Source organism: Motacilla alba, chromosome 1A (genome assembly GCF_015832195.1).
Source record: "Motacilla alba alba isolate MOTALB_02 chromosome 1A, Motacilla_alba_V1.0_pri, whole genome shotgun sequence".
In the NCBI taxonomy this organism is placed as follows: Eukaryota; Metazoa; Chordata; class Aves; order Passeriformes; family Motacillidae; genus Motacilla; species Motacilla alba.
In genome coordinates, this window is record NC_052031.1 from 66,833,133 (window position 1) to 66,849,100 (window position 15,968).

Sequence of the window (15,968 nt, forward strand, 5' to 3'; positions counted from 1 at the left end):
TCCAATGGACCTCATCCCTCCTGGCTCCTTGGTTTTTCAGTTCACTGAGGCTCACAGGGCTGGAATAGTTTGCTTTTTCTCAAGCTTTTCTTTAAAAGAATCTCAGAGTGTTGCTTCTGTGGAAAAGCACTTCTGTTCATTGCATGCTGCTGGAGTGGGACTCATCTAACCTGGAGTCTGGGATCTGTCCTGTGAGACAGAGAGGAGGCAAGCTGCCCAGCCAAGCCCTGGTTTTGCTGGATCCAGCTGCGGTGGTTTAGGTTTCTGGCTGAGTCCATCTGAAAGCAGAGCACAAAGAGAGGGAGGGTCGTAAGTACCGCCATTCTCTCCTGATAATCCCTTAAAAAATAATTGCAGGCCTAAACCTCTGGCCTCCAGCAAATTTTCCACTCGATTAGAGGCTTTTGTGAAGCCCGGGAAGGGGACACGCAGACTTGCACATTGTGCCGCTGCCCGAAACTTCCAGCTGGGATTTTTTCCATCAAAAGGGGATTTTAGTAAAACCATTATAAGGGGCTTAGTCACAGAAAAGCAGTTGAGCTGAGACAGGGGTAGATTAGCTTTAACATGCTTGTTTTTGGCACTAGGGACAGGGTGGAAGTTACACCCGGCCGCTCACATGCAGCCTCCCCGTCCCACTGACTCCCTGGCAGGTGTGGGTGGGAGATGATGTTTCCCCATGTTCCCCCTGATGTCCCCGTGCCTCGCTGCATTCGAAGCCAGGAGAGGTGAGGGGAAGGGAGTGGGCAGCCTGGGCAGCAGCCCTGGTGCAGTGTGGTCTGGGTGTGGGGAGTAAAATCACTGTTGCTTGGTTGGCCTGTGGTGTGGTGAGGGCAAGGCTGTGCTAATGGACAGGTGACTCTGGGGAAGGGAGACTGTGAGAGGAGACAGCGTTGGCAGCCTTAGGGACCGTGTGGTGCCTTTGATCCACGTGGGTGGTCCCTGCTCAGGGACAGTCCTGGTGGAGATGTCCAGGGAGCAGCCGGAGGGCTGCAGGCAGAGCAGTACCTGTTGTTGTGCCGGGTGTCCCTGCAGGGCTGTCAGCTCTGCAGTTGTTGGGTCAGACTGGCCATTGCCTGCAATAAAAGCTGTGACAGCTGAAGAGTTTGCACAGAGAGAGAGATGGGTTCTTGGAGGGGCTCCTGCTGCTGGGAGCTCTCCCACAGCCCACACTTGTACGCCAGTGCTTCCAGGCTGCTGAGTGAGTCTGGTGTGGAAGACTAGGAAGATGTTCTTTTTCCTGACCCTCCCTCTCCTGGACTACCTTAGGCTGGAAAACTCATTTCCACTTTTGCTGCTCCAAGTGGCAGGAACCAGCAGGACTGGAGATGGAAGGGGTGGATGCCAGGCACTGTTTGGTCACACATGGATTTGGGACATCACCTTAGTCAAGTTGTTTCCACTTCTCTTCCCCCATTAGTGCTGATTTTCCCTTTATGATGTCTGTGTTTGTAATGAGTCTGCAGAAGCTAATTATTAAAATTCTGTAAATTATAAGGTGTAGTCGCTTCTGAAAAAGACACCATCACTGTACCTGTAGCAGCAGTATGAGAGCTGGATAAAAAAGACTGTTTAAATTTATGTGCTAAAAAGGACACACACAGAGCTCCAGATACCTTAATCGCTACAGAGGTATCCAGTGGAGTAACTGTGCCAACAACACAGCAAAACCCTGCGCGACAAAACTGAAATAAAATAATCTAAGCATTACTTTTAAGTTTGGTCCTGCTCCATTACTACTCTCACACTTGCATGCTTTAATTTTTTTTTTTTTTTTTTTTTTTTTTTGCTGTCAAGCTATAGATGTCAGGAGATGGAGTTTTAGGGCAGAAGTGCTAAGTTTAGGATAGATGGTTTCCAGGAGGCAGCTCTTCAGGCTGGGATGTGAAATTCTCTCATGATGGGCAGAATTGATGCACATTTTAACATAAGGAGATGAACCTGTTGGAGTGAGTACAGAGGAGGGCCATGGAAGTGATCAGAGGGCTGGAACATTTCTGTGAAGACAGCCTGGGAGAGTTGGGGTTGTTTGGCCAGGAGAAGGGCAAGCTCTGGGGGCCTTGAAGCACTTTCCAGTGCCCAGACGGGCTGCAAGAGAGCTGGAAAGGGAGTTCTGACCAGGACATGTACTGATGGGACAAGGGAGGATGGCTTTTAACTGAAAGAGGTTGGATTTAGATTATTTACCAGGAAGAAGGTCTTTATTGTATGGGTGGTGAGGTCCTGGAACAGGTTGCCTGGAGAAGCTGTGGGTGCCCTATCCCTGGAAGTGTTCAGGCTGGATTAGGCTTTAAGCAACTGTTCCATAGCCGAAGGCGTTCCAGCCCGTGGCAGGGGGATTGGAACTAGGTGATCTTTAAGATCACTTCCAGCCCAAACCATTCACTGCTTCTATGACTGACTCCCAGTTCAGCTACGCCAAGTGTGGCTCTCCAGTTTGGTTTATGGTGCTGGGCCCTTCCCCATCACCGGATGCTGATTGATCGTGGTGATGATGACGAGCAGCTCCCCATCCCTTTGCACCGCCCGCCTCTGCCGCGCCGCTTCGTGTCCAGGGCTGACCGGGTGAGCCCTTTAGTCCATCCGATTTCTCTCGGCCCCCGTTTGTGCCGCGGGTGACCCTCGGGAGCCGGCTGCGGGCTGGGCGCGGGTTCCCTCAGCCGCGGCGGAGCCGCTCCCTCATGGCGGCGGGCGAGGGCGGCACTCGGCGGGCAATGCTGCCGCCTGGCGGGCCGGCCGCGCGCTGCAGCCGCTCGGCGGGATCGGGATCGGGATGGGAATGGGATCGGGATGAGGGTGCGCCACCCAGCCCGTGCGACTGCCAGCACCGCAGGCAGCAGCGTGGTCTCCATCTGTTTTTCTGCTTTTCCTGGGGGTTAGGCAGACGAGCGACCCGAGGGATCTCGTTATCGCCGTCACCTCGGGTCAGTTTGCATGGGGTGCCTCGGCCGAGCGCATGGAGATGTGCCAGAGCCAAGCCAGGCCTTGCATCCCTGGCAGCTCCAGGAGCCCGGGGGAGCAGAGGGAACCGGCTCACCTGTGGTACGACTGCCTCGCAAGGCTTCTACCCGGTGTGTGGCAGGAGGGGTTGATGGCACTAAACGATGTGCCTGGCCCACGCTGAAGCCGGGGAGCCAGGAGTGCCCCCACGGCTGTCACCAGGGGAGATAGTGGCAGGGATTTCTTGGCATTTCAGCTCACCGAACAAGGAGAGAGGCTGCAGAGCTGTGATGCTGCGTGCCCCTCTGATGCTGCGTGCCCCTCTGATGCTGTGTGCCAGCTGCCAAACCCCTAAAGACATCCCAGGGCTGTAAAGCTGGGACATTTGGGGAGAAAAAGAGGCAAAGGAGAGGGAGGAACAGGACCAAGCTCAGATAAAATTTGTTCGGGATTTTTTTTTTTTTTTTCCCAGAGCTGGGAGGGGAAATTGCTTCATCATGAAATCACTAGACTGTGCCCAGAGAAACAAGATTCAGAGGAAGGAAAATAACTAGGAGGAGGTTCCCATTTCTAGATTTGGGTTAGTTTCTGTAGCAGAATATGAGTTTGGTTTATGTCTCAGTAACCCTCTCATGTGGAAACACTTGCTCAGGGCATGTGTCCAGTCACTGGTACTATACTTTTGACACCTTGTCTGAGAAACACCACAGATTTTAGGAAATTTTTCAGGAAAAACCCATTTCCATTCATCTTGCAGGGACAGATCAGTTTCGGATCTTTCAAAATCTCCATCATGCAATTTCAGTTTGGGCTGTCATTGAGCTAATGCATATGGTAAATGTAATTAAATAAGGGGGAGAAGCACTAGCATCCCTGCCAAATGTGGCTGGAGGCTTAAGTTCTGGCACAGGAGCCTGATGAACCTTCTCCAGCTCTTTCTTTCGTGCAGCTTGGGGCTGGGGAATTGAGCAGGACGGCCTGGCTGGCTGGCCACGGTGGGGAGTGTCAGTGCAGCCCAGCCAGCAGCTCTGGCGCGGGGCCTCGCTGATGTCCTGAGGGGTCCAGCCCACACCACCCAGTCGAGTTTATCCCTTTATGTTTTTCCTCCACAGAAGGCACTGTTAAAGAGCTGCTAGCTGAAAGAGTGGCATTTAAGGTAGAGGAGGGAGAGAGAGAGAAAACAAAAAAAAGGGTTCACTTTGCCAGGAGCATCCCACATATGTACACAGTGAGGCTGCCAGATCCAGGGACATCTCCCCTTGAGCTGTTAATGGTAGCCTGTGCTAACTTCTACCTTTGGATCCAAAATCTGTGAGCCTCTTGGCCACCCAGGTCTCATTTTAACCCTTCCCTGACCCCCAAAGGGCAGGTTCAGTGGTAAGCTCTGTGCTGTCTAGCAGGGAGATCACCTCTGGCCGTAGCACAGGCCCCAGGTGGTTTGGCTGACAGCTGCCCCGTGACCCCGTTATTTATTACCGCGAAACAAAGGACCCCAGAGCCACCATGACAAACCGATTCAGCCGAACCCGCAGCGTGCAGCGGGAAGGTAGAAAATGTATAAATCTGTCATGCATGGACCTCCCATGTGCTAGTCCAAGGGCAGTAGGACCCAGGTGGAGCCTGCTTTTCCTCCCAGCTCCCAGGGAGCGGAGCCATCCATGGATCTGGTGGGGGGAGCAGCTGCTGCAGCAGACCAGGGACCCCACGCGCACACAGGACTTCAGCTTGGAGCTGGCGTCCCCAGCTGCTGCCCCTCAGTCCCTGGCTGCCTCCTCTCCTGCTCAGTCACTTCATTCCTCCTCCTCATCGTTCCTGCTCTGCTTTCTGCCATCACCTCTCTAGCGTGGCCCCTCTGCTCCTCAGAGCTGTCCACAAAGCAGGTCCCTGGGCCACCCTCTGTGCCCTGCCTTGTGCAGGTGTGGGCAAGGGGCACTGCTGCCCCAGCACTGCTGCTGGGCACAGCGGTGAAGGCTGGCACCAAAGGCACTGTGGGCTCACAGACAGGAGGCTTCCAGCTCATTTCCAAGTGGTGGAGTGTTTTTTTATGGTTTTCTACCCCAGTTTCCAACTGAGTCATGTTCAAAAATTCAAGAGTGGTTGGTTATGCTGAGAAGTTATGTGGTAATTGTCTATGGTTGTTGGCCTGTGTCTGTGTCCGAGGAGGTGATGTCACAATGGAGCGTGAGAGGAAGGTATGAGGAGCACTTGCTCCATCTACGGGAACAGTCCAGGGTGCCTAAGAACTGGGGAGGCTTTGGTTTTGGCAACTTCCTTTGGCTTGTGCTCCCCTTAAAAGGGGATGTTGGGCCATGTGGGCAATGCTTATGGTTTGGGGTTTTTTTTGTAAGTTGAGAGAAGAAGTTCAGGGTATTTTTTAGGAAAAAAAAAAATCCTGATTACAGAGCTTATGAGCACACACATTACATTGAAACATAGATGTCCCACTGTTATCCATGTGAACATGGGGCTTAATAAGGAGATGCCATTTTCACCCAAACCCAGCAGAAACAAACCTACTTTATGAGAGGTTTATCATTCCCATCCTTGGCTGGGACTGCTGCTTGACCCCAGGAGCAATTACGTTTTCAGCTGTTAGGGGAACCTGATCTGCAATTCCTGTTGTTTATAACACTCATACATACATGCTCTTTTTCCATCAAGAAGTTACTGTCAACTCTTTTCTTAATGCAGGAAAGACAGACCCCAACACCTCCCTCCAAGTAGGGGAAGATGGATATAGTGTCAGGCTCAATTAGATCCAATTGTGGTGGCTTTCCCTAAAGTGAACAATGCAGCTTTTGTCAATGGACTCCCAGCAGAAAGCTTGGAAGTCTTGGAGGGAATAGAGCAACACACGCCCCAAAGTCCAGACCCTGAGATAGTCCAGGTCCTTAGGATACAGTGGAGATGGTGTTTCTTTTTTAGAGGGCTGGAGTCAGGCTCTACTTTCCCCTCTGAAATGCAGCACTGCATTAAGAGGTGATGTGGGTAGAGCTGGCAACAGGAGTGTGCCCGGTGCAGCCTCAGCCAAATACCTGAGGAGGCAGGGGCTGAGCAGGGCAGGCAGGTGCGGGCGCCGAGGGCACCTCCTCTGGCAGGGCATCCCACCTGGAGCAGCACCCAGCCACGGCTGCTGGAGCGGGGAACAAAGTGGTCTGCTCAGCGCTGGAAGTGCTTAAAATGCAAATGTACAGGAACTTCAGACCATCCCCCTCCCTCCTCCTCGGCGCGGAGGAAAGCAGCTTAAATACAGCCAGGCCTGGAGAGGAATGTTAAAAAGAGGGGAAGAATCGCCCTCCTCCTTTCCATAGGGACTCGGGCCCGGCCAGATTGAGTATGCATGACTGAGCAAGCAAGCAAGGACAGCTCCTCTTTTAACTTTGCTGAACAATGGCTCTGCCTTCTTCCACCATTTCGCATTCCCCCTCCTTCGAGGCAGGAAGGGGGCAGCGGGCGAGCGAGCCCCGTCGCCGGGCTGGGGGAGCCGGGCTTTGTGGCCGCCCTGTAAACACCGCCTAAGCTCCGTCTCCCGCAACAATGAAACACCCCGCGTCGGGGAGGCTAAACAGGGACCGCATCGGGTTAAAAGTCATAACGCTGAGGAGAAAGATTATGGTAGAGGACAAAGGACACTTAGATTATTCCAACTTTTTTTTTTTTTTTTTTTTTTTTTGGTAACGCGGTTCCACTTTTTACTTTCTCTTTAATCTTCGGCTGGGCAGTGGAAATCAACAAAGACGGTTCAGATTTTCCAGGTCTGCAAGGGCACAGGTTTTTGGTGGTTGTCACTGCTGGGAAATGTTTTTATTTGATGGGGAGGGCCACAGTTTAAATCACTAAAAAATCCTCCGGCACACAAATAATCTGGAGCTTAAAAAAAATCAAGAAACACAGGCCTTCTTCCCCCCCCTCCCAAATGCCTCTCTATCACCAAGTAGTCGATTCAGCTGCAAGCAAGTTTCAGCACTTTAGGTTTTGTGTGACCTCAGTTTTGTCCCCAGGGATGCTGCCAGCACCCTCGAGGCCACGGCTGGTCCTGCCAAACCCCTTCCTTACAAACTCCTCCTGGTGATGTTACCCACCATCCTGCACAGGAGGAGGCTCCTTGCCTTCCTTCTCCTCCTCCATCGCTCAGCAGGGCCAGCCCCAAATCCCACCATCAGCCACAAGGCTGTTCTTACCAAGCCCAACAGATACACACATCTTCAATAAGTACAGACAACACAAATGCGGCTTTTTTTTTTCAAAAACATACTTCATATTTCCTCTTTTATTATATAAATATGTTTAACCTTTTACTGTAAGAATATAAAATGTTTTAAGAGGATCTTTGTTATTTTTTTTATACAAATTCACAAACAGTACAATTAATCCATAGGGGTCTCCGGGTTTGTGTTAACTCCGTGGTCTGGCCTGTTACTGTGGAGGATTTGAGATTTTGAACAGATAAGCAAAAAAAAAGCCAAGATATTTAAAAACAAAACAAAACAAAAAAAAAATCAAAACAGAACAAAAACAAAACCCAAACTTACTCTTCCTCTTTCAAATAATAATTAAAAAATAATCTAAAGACCCAGCTCCATTTATTGACAGAACAGAGATAAGACAGATGAACTTCAGTCTCCTCCCCTTCACATGGCAGCCCTGGGGCCTTTAGGCCAGCTCTGCTCCTCTCCACCTACAAGCAGGAAGCCTGGCATAGTGACCTTTTGTAGGTGGCTTAGGAGGGGAGGGGAAAGCACTTGCATATATCCATATATATATAATTTTTTAAACAAACTTGCATTTTACACATTTCTGTTAACGGTAGCCCGATGCTCAGTGTGGATTCTCACGTTACATGTTTGTGCTAGAAGAGTAAAAATGCAGAAGCACAGTTTGGGTCCCCAGTTCCCAGTGAAGAGGGAGGGAGAGGCACAACCAGAATGTGGAGGTGGGACACAGTAGGGTAAGCCTAAAAACAAAAATGAAAGATTAAAAAAAAAAAAATTTAAAAAAGGGGTGGGAGCAGAGGAGGGGATAAAATAAGAACAAACCCAAGGGGTATTATTCCAGTCTAGGCACAAAAATGTTTCAGTCTCAAAATCTCTTTCCTGTAAGAATTCCAGGGCTTTTGAGGAGGAAAAAAAAAAGTAACAAATTAAAACGAGGTAGCCAGACATCATATATATATTTATATATATAGAATATATTCAGCAGAAAAAAAAGTACTTAAAAATCCACAAGAACAGCAACTTCATATGTCTTTAAAAATAAAACCATGTAAGAAAATGAATACTGTAAAGGGGAGAATGAGTGAGGAAAACTGGGATCAATTACAGGATGTAAGCAAGGGATAGATGGGAGAGTAAGAGGCTGTTTTTGTAGCAGTAATTTTTTTTATGCATTTCAAAATAAAAACAGGTCACAGTATCTCAAATGAAGCAGAAATGAAGCTGGAGATTCTTCCTCATGTCCCCCAGGTAGAGCGGAGCTAGAACTCCCCTCTACCTGTTCACCCCCAACCCAGAGAGGAATGGATATGTGGCTGGATATGTCTATCCCTGTTGCCAAGGAGGAGGAGGGGAGAAAAAGAGAGAATGATGAAAGGGAAGACAAGTCTCAGTAACTCTCAGAGTCCCCCAGTGCATGGGAAGGCTTAAGAGAGTGGGGTCTGTGTCCAGTCCCCCCAGAGACAGGAGAAGGAGGAAGTGGTGTATTCATCTCCAGTGGAGAGATGGGGAGAGAGACTAGAGTGCCTGGACTTTTCCATTACCCATAGTGCAGGATGACATGGAAACATACTGACAAAAGGGGAGGCTGTAGCTATCGCTAGTCTCAGTGCAGTGGAGAACTGGAATAGTGGGAGGTTGTATCCACCCACAGCAGAGAATAACATGAAACTGGAGACTGAAGAGAGATTTAAAAGGGGAAAAAAAAAAAAAATCAATGTACCTAGGGAGCAGTATTTCTGTCACAAATGTGTTGACAGGGGAGGGGCAAGCACAGAGGTGGAATGGTTGTTTTATCAAAAGCTCTGTCTGTGCCCAGCGCAGGATGACTGGGTGGCTGGGTACACAAGTGTAGCTAGGAAGCCTTTGCTGCTGTTAAATATTTTTTGTTCCCATCTCCATTTCCACTCTCCTTTATATAAACCAAAAATAATCTATTCTGAATACCTGGCAGAACAAGGGTCTTTCTTCATCCATCCTTAGTGCTTGAGGGGATGGAATGTGGGAGTGGGGATAAAGAGGGGTGTCTCTAGCCCCAGTGCATAAGTGTGGGTTTCTACCTCTTCCGCAGGGAAGGATGCTGTGGGAAGGGAGAGAGCTCTGTCTCCCTAGCACGGAGCTTGAGGCATGACCTGGAAAATGGATAGGTGCTTTCTCTCTGTCCTCCTGGTCCCCCTTCCTCCTCCTCCTCCTCCACAGCAAGGATAGGTAGGCAGCACAGAAGGGTTGAGGATATACCCTCTTTCTGTGTTCCTCCCTGCGGTGCCAGAGTGCGTGGGTAGCATGTCTCTGTGCATGCCCCTCTCTCTTTCTCTCCTCCTCTGCAGCAGTCAGTCAGTCAGTCAGTGAGTCCCTCCAGAGGAGATGGAGGTCTCGGGGCACCCTCCTCCTCCTCTCACCTGACCTTCTCACTCTCAGTCATTTCCCAAAGTCCCAGGTTGAGCACCTTGAGGCAGGGCAGCTGGGTGATGCGCTCCAGGCCCCGCTTGGTGATGCGGGTGCAGCCGTAGAGGTCGATGCCCGTGAGCTGGCTGAGGTGTTCGGCGATGAGCTCCAGGCCCTTGTCGGTGATGCGGACGCACTGGCCGATGTTGAGGGTGCGCAGCCCGTGCATCTGCCGCACCATGCGGTTGATGCCCTCGTCGCTGATGTGGCAGGAGCAGAGGGACAGCGAGCGCAGCCCGTCGAGGCCCTGTGCGATGTAGGCTAGGCTCTGGTCCCCCACCTTGTCGCAGAAGGAGACGTCGAGGCCGGACAGCCGCAGGCTGCCCATGGCCAGGTGCATGATGCCCGTGTCGCTGATGTTGTCGCAGGAGCGCAGGTTGAGGCTCCGCAGGCTGCTCATGTGCGACAGGTGCAGCAGCCCCGCGTCCGAGATGCCCCCGCAGAAGCTGAGGTTGAGCTGGCGGAGGCGGCCCAGCCCGCGGGCCAGGTGCTTGAGCGAGAGGTCGCTGAGCTTCTGGCAGTCCTGCAGCGTGAGCTGCTCCAGGCCCAGGCAGCCCTCGGCCGCGCTGCGGGTCATGCCCGCCAGGTGCCCGATGCCCACGTCGGAGAGGTGCCGGCAGGAGCGCAGGTTGAGGCTCTTGAGGCGCTGCAGGCCCCAGGCGATGAGCAGGAGGCCGGTGTTGGTGATGTTGCTGCAGCCTCCGAGCTCGAGCACCTCCAGGCCCTTGAGGTACTGGGCGATGCGGCCCAGGCTGCTGTCCGTGATCTGCTTGCAGAGGCTCAGGTTGAGCGAGCGCAGGGAGCTGATCTCCGCCACGAAGGCGTGGCTCAGCCCGTTGTCGGTGAGGTTGTAGCAGCCGCTGAGGTTGAGGCTCTCGATGTCCGCCATGCCCTGGACCACGTAGCTCAGGCTGCGCCGCAGCGACAGGATCTGCACCCGCCGGATGCCCCGCGCCGCCAGGCTGGGGAAGAGCGAGGGGTTGGCGCGGCGCAGGTGCAGCTTGGCCTCCACGCCCCGCCACACCGAGCGGTGGTAGGCGGCGTCCCGCCAGGCCGTGCACACCTGCGCCGCGCGGCCCTTGTCGCGCACCTCCAGGTACCCGAAGATCATGGCGAGCAGCTCGGGGAACAGGCACGAGATGTGCGTTTCCATCGCACGCACGCCCGCCCGCGCCCGGCCGCCCCCGCCGGCGCCGCGCTGCTGCCCCTCGCCGCCGGGCCCGGCCCGCTTCCGCCCGGGGCCCGCCCGCCTTCCGCTCCGCGCCGCGCTCCTCCTGCCGCCGCCGCCGCCCTCACATCGCCGGCGCGGGCGGCGCGGGAGACGCTACTGCGCGACCGCCGGCCCGGCCCCACCGCCTCTACCGCCGCGCCGGGCGGGCCGCGCCGCTGCCGCCGCCGCGCTGCTGCCGCGGCCGCGCCGCCCCGCGCCGCATCCCGGCGGGCGCACCCCGGCGGCGGCCCCCGCGCCCCGTGCCCAGCGCCGGCCGCCGAGCCCCGCCGCCGCCGCCTCCCTTTGTCTCCGCGCTGCCGCCGCTCACAGCCCGCGGCCCCGCGCCGCCCGCATCCCGCGCCGGCGGTGAGGCAGCGAGGGCAGGGGGTGGCGCGGCCCGGCCCGGCCCGGCCCGGCCCGCCCGCCGCCGGTACCGACTCCGCCGCTCCGGGCCCGCCCGCTCCGCTCCGCGCCGCGCGCTGCTGGGCCCGGCGCCGCTCCGGCCCGCGGGAGGGGGGGAGGCGCGGCCAGGCGCGGGGGGAGGAGGCAGCCGGGGAGGAGGCGGCGCCGGGCCGGGCCTGTTTCCCCTCCCGCCCCCACCCGCGCCGCTTGCGCAATGGTACGGTCCGGAACACGGCGAGCCGTCGCCCTGGAAACAGCGCGGGCCGCGGGGCGCCCCCGCCGCTCCCGCCGCGCTGCGCTGCCCCGCGCCGCCGCCGGGGGCGCCACCGCCGCTCCGGGCCCGGCCCGAGGGGCCTCAGCGGGCACCGGCACCCGGCCCGGCCCGAGGGCCCTCAGCGGGCACCCGGCTCCCGCACACGGCGTACGGTGGCATCCAGACAGCTCTTGAGTGTACAGAGAGGGAGATGCCGCAGTCTCTCTGGGCAGTCTGGTGCAGTGCATGGGCACCCACACGGGAAAGAAGTTATTCCTTGTGTTCAGGAGGAACTTTCTGTGCGTCAGTTTGTACCTGTCGGCTCTTGTCCTATTGCTTGGTGTCACCGAGAAGAGCCTGGCTCCATCCTATTGACTCATCCTTAAGATACTTAAATTGATGAGGTCCTTTCTCAGTCATCTCTTCTTGAGGCTGAACAGGCCAAATTTTCTCAGCCTTTTCTCATAACAGCAATGCTCCTGTTCCCTCATCCTCTCTGTCACTCTTCACTGGATCCTCTCCAGGAGCTCCAGGACTCTCTAGTACTGGGGAGCCCAAAACTGGTTGCAGTATACCAGGGCTGAGGAAAGGGGCAGGACCACCTCCCTCGACCTGCTGGCAGAGCTTTCCCTGATGCGTAACTAATCCTAATTCTTGCCCCACTTCCTTTCCTGTCAGTGCAGAGAAGCCATGGTGGCGGCTGTGTTGTCACCCATGGGTGACAGGTCCCCACCAGGGCAGGGGTGGTGGGGCTGCAGAGAGCAGCACTGCTTCACAGAATTACAGACCCAATAAGGTTGGAAAAGACCTCTGAGATCATCGAGTCCAACCTATGACCAGGCACCACCTTGCCAACCAGAGCATGGCACTGAGTGCCACATCCAGTCTTTCTTAAAACACCTCCAGGGACAGTGATTCCACCAGCTCCCTGGACAGTCCTTTCCAATGTCTAATCACCTTTCTGTGAAGAAATTCCTCCTAATGTCGAACCTAAATCTGCCTTGGCACAGCTGGAGACTCCAGCTCAGTACTGTGCTCCAGCCAGCCCCCTCGCTTCACCCGGTATCTGCCACTGGGCCACCTCTGCATGGAGGTTTGCCGAGGCCATGCTGGGCTGGCTGGTAACTCCTCAAGCTCTCTGGGAACCCTGGGCTCCATGAGGAGGGACAGGGGTTTGTGCAGCTGTGGAAGGCAGCAAAGAGAAGGGTGGATCACCCTTGCCTGCTGGAGCGCCGGCTGCTGTGGTGTGAGGTATGGCCGTGAGGTGGTGTGACAGCCTTGAGGAGCAAAGTTTGGGAACCCTCTGTCCAGGCATGGCTGCAGGAGCGATAGGACAGGGCTGTAAACAGCTCAGAGGTCTGGGTAGCTGTCAAGGTTGCTGTAAATCTCTGCATAGGCTGTCTTAGGGCCTCTGTAATGGGAAATAGAAAATCTTCTGAAAATGGCTTTCAGCTAATGGCCTCCTTGAACTAGCTCTGAAAATTGTTGAGGTACTCACATAAACCAAGCAATTTCTAGTGACCTCCAGCACTTTCAAGAAAGAATGTTTGTAAACCATGTTTCCTATGTGTCTATAGCCTCATGTAATGGTACCTGTGTACATCTCAACACTGGGCAGTATTAAAAATGGCTTACGTTCTACCAGAGATCAGGTAAGACTTTTCAAAACAGTTTCAGAAGAGCAGGGCTACCCTTTCTTTGCAAAGAAAAAGTCTGCATTTGTTCAACATGACAGGGTGTGTTTTTAATACTGTCTGGATTGCTAAAACACTGCACAAATCAGCCTAGTCACTGATGTGTTTGCTGCACTGATGCCTTCACTAATCTGAAGGAATAGGCTCTATTTTAATCATCATTTAAATTTATCTGCTACAGAAGCAGTCGTGGCTCCGCCTTCACCTGCACATTCCATATTAGTAGATTCTGTTGACTACTTAGAGGTTAAACATTTAGGTTTCACTCTGCTTTTTTCCTTCCTTTTTGCTTTAAGTTGGAGGCAAGGCGAGTTGAAGGACTCTGAGGCCCTGATCCTGCACCGAGTTCCCCATGCATATAAACATCACTATCAACATTTGGCTGTGGTTTGGCAGAGCAACAAAAGCCAGCAGTGCAGCTCCTATTATTGGCTCCAAAATGGGGTGGCCACATGATGTGAAGCGCTGACCTGGTATTCATTCACCCTGCCTGCTCAAGTTAATTCACGAAGTTTTTGACAGGTTAACTTTTTACTAGCAGACTTTATGCCGGCTCAGGTGTCACTGTGCTCAGCTCCAGCCAGATCAGGTATCGTCTGCACCCCTGTGCCTGGCACGTGGCCAGAGCAGGATTGGTGTTGGCCCCGCATCCTGCGCTCTGGCTCATTCAGCAGCAGCCTGATCACATGCCTTGGCCTGATCCCGATGAAATTTGTACTCCTGGGTGATCCAGCAATGCACGGACCTGGTTTTAGTGCTTGTGGAGCTGCAGTCACACACAGGGGTGTTGCCCAGGATGAATTACTTTTGTAGTATTATTTTTGCGATTTGTGCTGTTGGGAGGATGGTCAATCATTGGGTTAATAAGCAAAAGGTTAGGGACGATAGATTTTTTTTCTCTGCAGATGGGCTGTGCTCAGATCAGCTGTAGAGCATCGCAGCCGAAATGGAGAATTTCCGTGGAGTGAGGAGAAAGGTGTGGCATCTCACGGGCCTGTCGTGGCAGGGATTCCCTGTCTGGAGGCAGTGGGATTGCTCACAAGAAGGCTGAGTCCAGTAGACATCAGGCAATGTGTGAAGGAAATGTGGCACAGAAGTGTCTCAGGGATTGTTGCATTACTCATAACTGGCAAAGCTACAAGCAAGTTCTACAAGTCATTCTCAAAGAGTGCTAATGAAGGCTTTCACCATATTATCCCAAACTCAACTGCGGAATCTTACCGTGGAAATAATGTGGAATTTCCTCTCCCTGAGCCTTTCAAACCACATTTGAAGGGGAGTAGGAAAAGGTGTGCTCTTCAAGGCAGAAAAGCTTACCTGAAATACTTTTTTCTTTCTGTCTTGCCACATTGTGTCTGTAATGCCTCTTGCGTGTAGCCAGCAGAAGTTAGAAATAGATGATGCATTTTCTGGAGATTCTGAAGTTCTTTCTCACGTGTTATATACTTAGACCATCTGCCCTTCCTTGTGAACAGTTAAGGTTTACGTGTTGAGTGGAACAGCCTGGAATTTGGATTCGTAATCCTAATCTACTGTAGTGCTGATCTGGGGGAGAGGAAGGCGCAGTAGTTACTATTCTAGCAGATTTTTATTTTTGTTTCTCAGTCTAAGTGACAGATGTTTGGAAATAGAGGTTTAGAAAGACAAAGTACAAAGTGCACGAAAAGGGCCAATTTATCACATGGTTGTTGGGTTGACTTTGTGTTTCCAGGAGTAAAGGAATATGTGCCATGTTTTTCATGATCTCATGTGGTATAAATAGGAGGTGGTAATCACCATGTGATAAACTGCATTTTATTAAAAATCCCTGCCTGTCTCTTATGCACTCTGATGGCTGCTTCATCCCCCTGGAACCATCTCTAGCATTCCAGCTCCTTGAGCAGCTCCTGACAGCCACGCTCTCTTTTAGAAAGCACTTGCCAGATAAATGCTTCATTTTTTTTCCCTCCAGTTACACCGGTATTCAGTGGAGGCTGTACAGTTTTGCTTGGCAGGGGTTCAGGAGGATTCACATAACTCACTCGTGGCTTCTATGATTGGAAGCAGCTCGTGCTGATAAAGCTGCACTGTCTATCCTGCATCTTTTATTGCATGGTTGGGTATAACATCCACCAGGTCTCTCTCTAGCTCCCATCTCAGCCTGCCCTTGTTTGTTACTTTTTCTGTCAGTTTGCAGGGTAACTTTTGGCTCAAATTAGTCATTTAAGAGATAACAGAATCCTTCCTTATCCTTACTTTTCTTCTGCCAACCTACTCCATGTGCTTTCTGCTTTTTCACAGCTTCAGCTGCAGAATGAAAAACTTGTGAATTTACCCACAGGAATTTTTTTAGCCTTTGGCTTCTTTTTGCCTCTGGGCAGTGGCCATTGGGACTGCAGGACAAAAGCGACGCACAAACACTTGGACAACAAAACCCATGCCCAGCTAACCCTTCTCTCTCTTTTGAGAGGGAGATGCAGCCACATTCCATAGGGCTACAGTTGTCCTTCACAAGTTGCCTTCCAGACCTTCTTCATCAGATTTTAAGCATGACCACAAAAATCAGCTAAGTTTGATACACCCATGGCCTTAAACTGGATTTAAAATTGGTTTAGTGGAGCTTTTTCAGATTCAATTTGGGGAATTCTTTTTTTGTGTAGGAATGAAACCAAAAGGGTCCTTTGGTGACTGTTGCAATAGCACAGTAATTAATGGTTTTAAACTAAAAGAGAGTCAGTTTAGACTGGATACAAGTTTTTTACTGAGGGTGGTGAAACACTGACACAGGGTGCCCAGAAAGGTGGTGGCTGCTGCATTCCTGGAAACATTAAAGG

At 52.6% G+C, this 15,968-nt stretch overlaps 2 protein-coding genes across 3 annotated transcripts in view; one reads left to right on the forward strand and one right to left on the reverse strand.

Moving 5' to 3' along the window:
• Nucleotides 1-15,968, forward strand: part of WNT5B (Wnt family member 5B) — a 70,242-nt gene that overhangs the window by 23,828 nt on the left and 30,446 nt on the right. The window lies entirely within an intron of this gene.
• Nucleotides 7,175-10,982, reverse strand: FBXL14 (F-box and leucine rich repeat protein 14). The gene has a single exon (XM_038154283.1). The coding sequence runs from the start codon at nt 10,747-10,749 to the stop codon at nt 9,547-9,549; it is 1,203 nt and encodes a 400-aa protein (XP_038010211.1). The 5' UTR covers nt 10,750-10,982; the 3' UTR covers nt 7,175-9,546.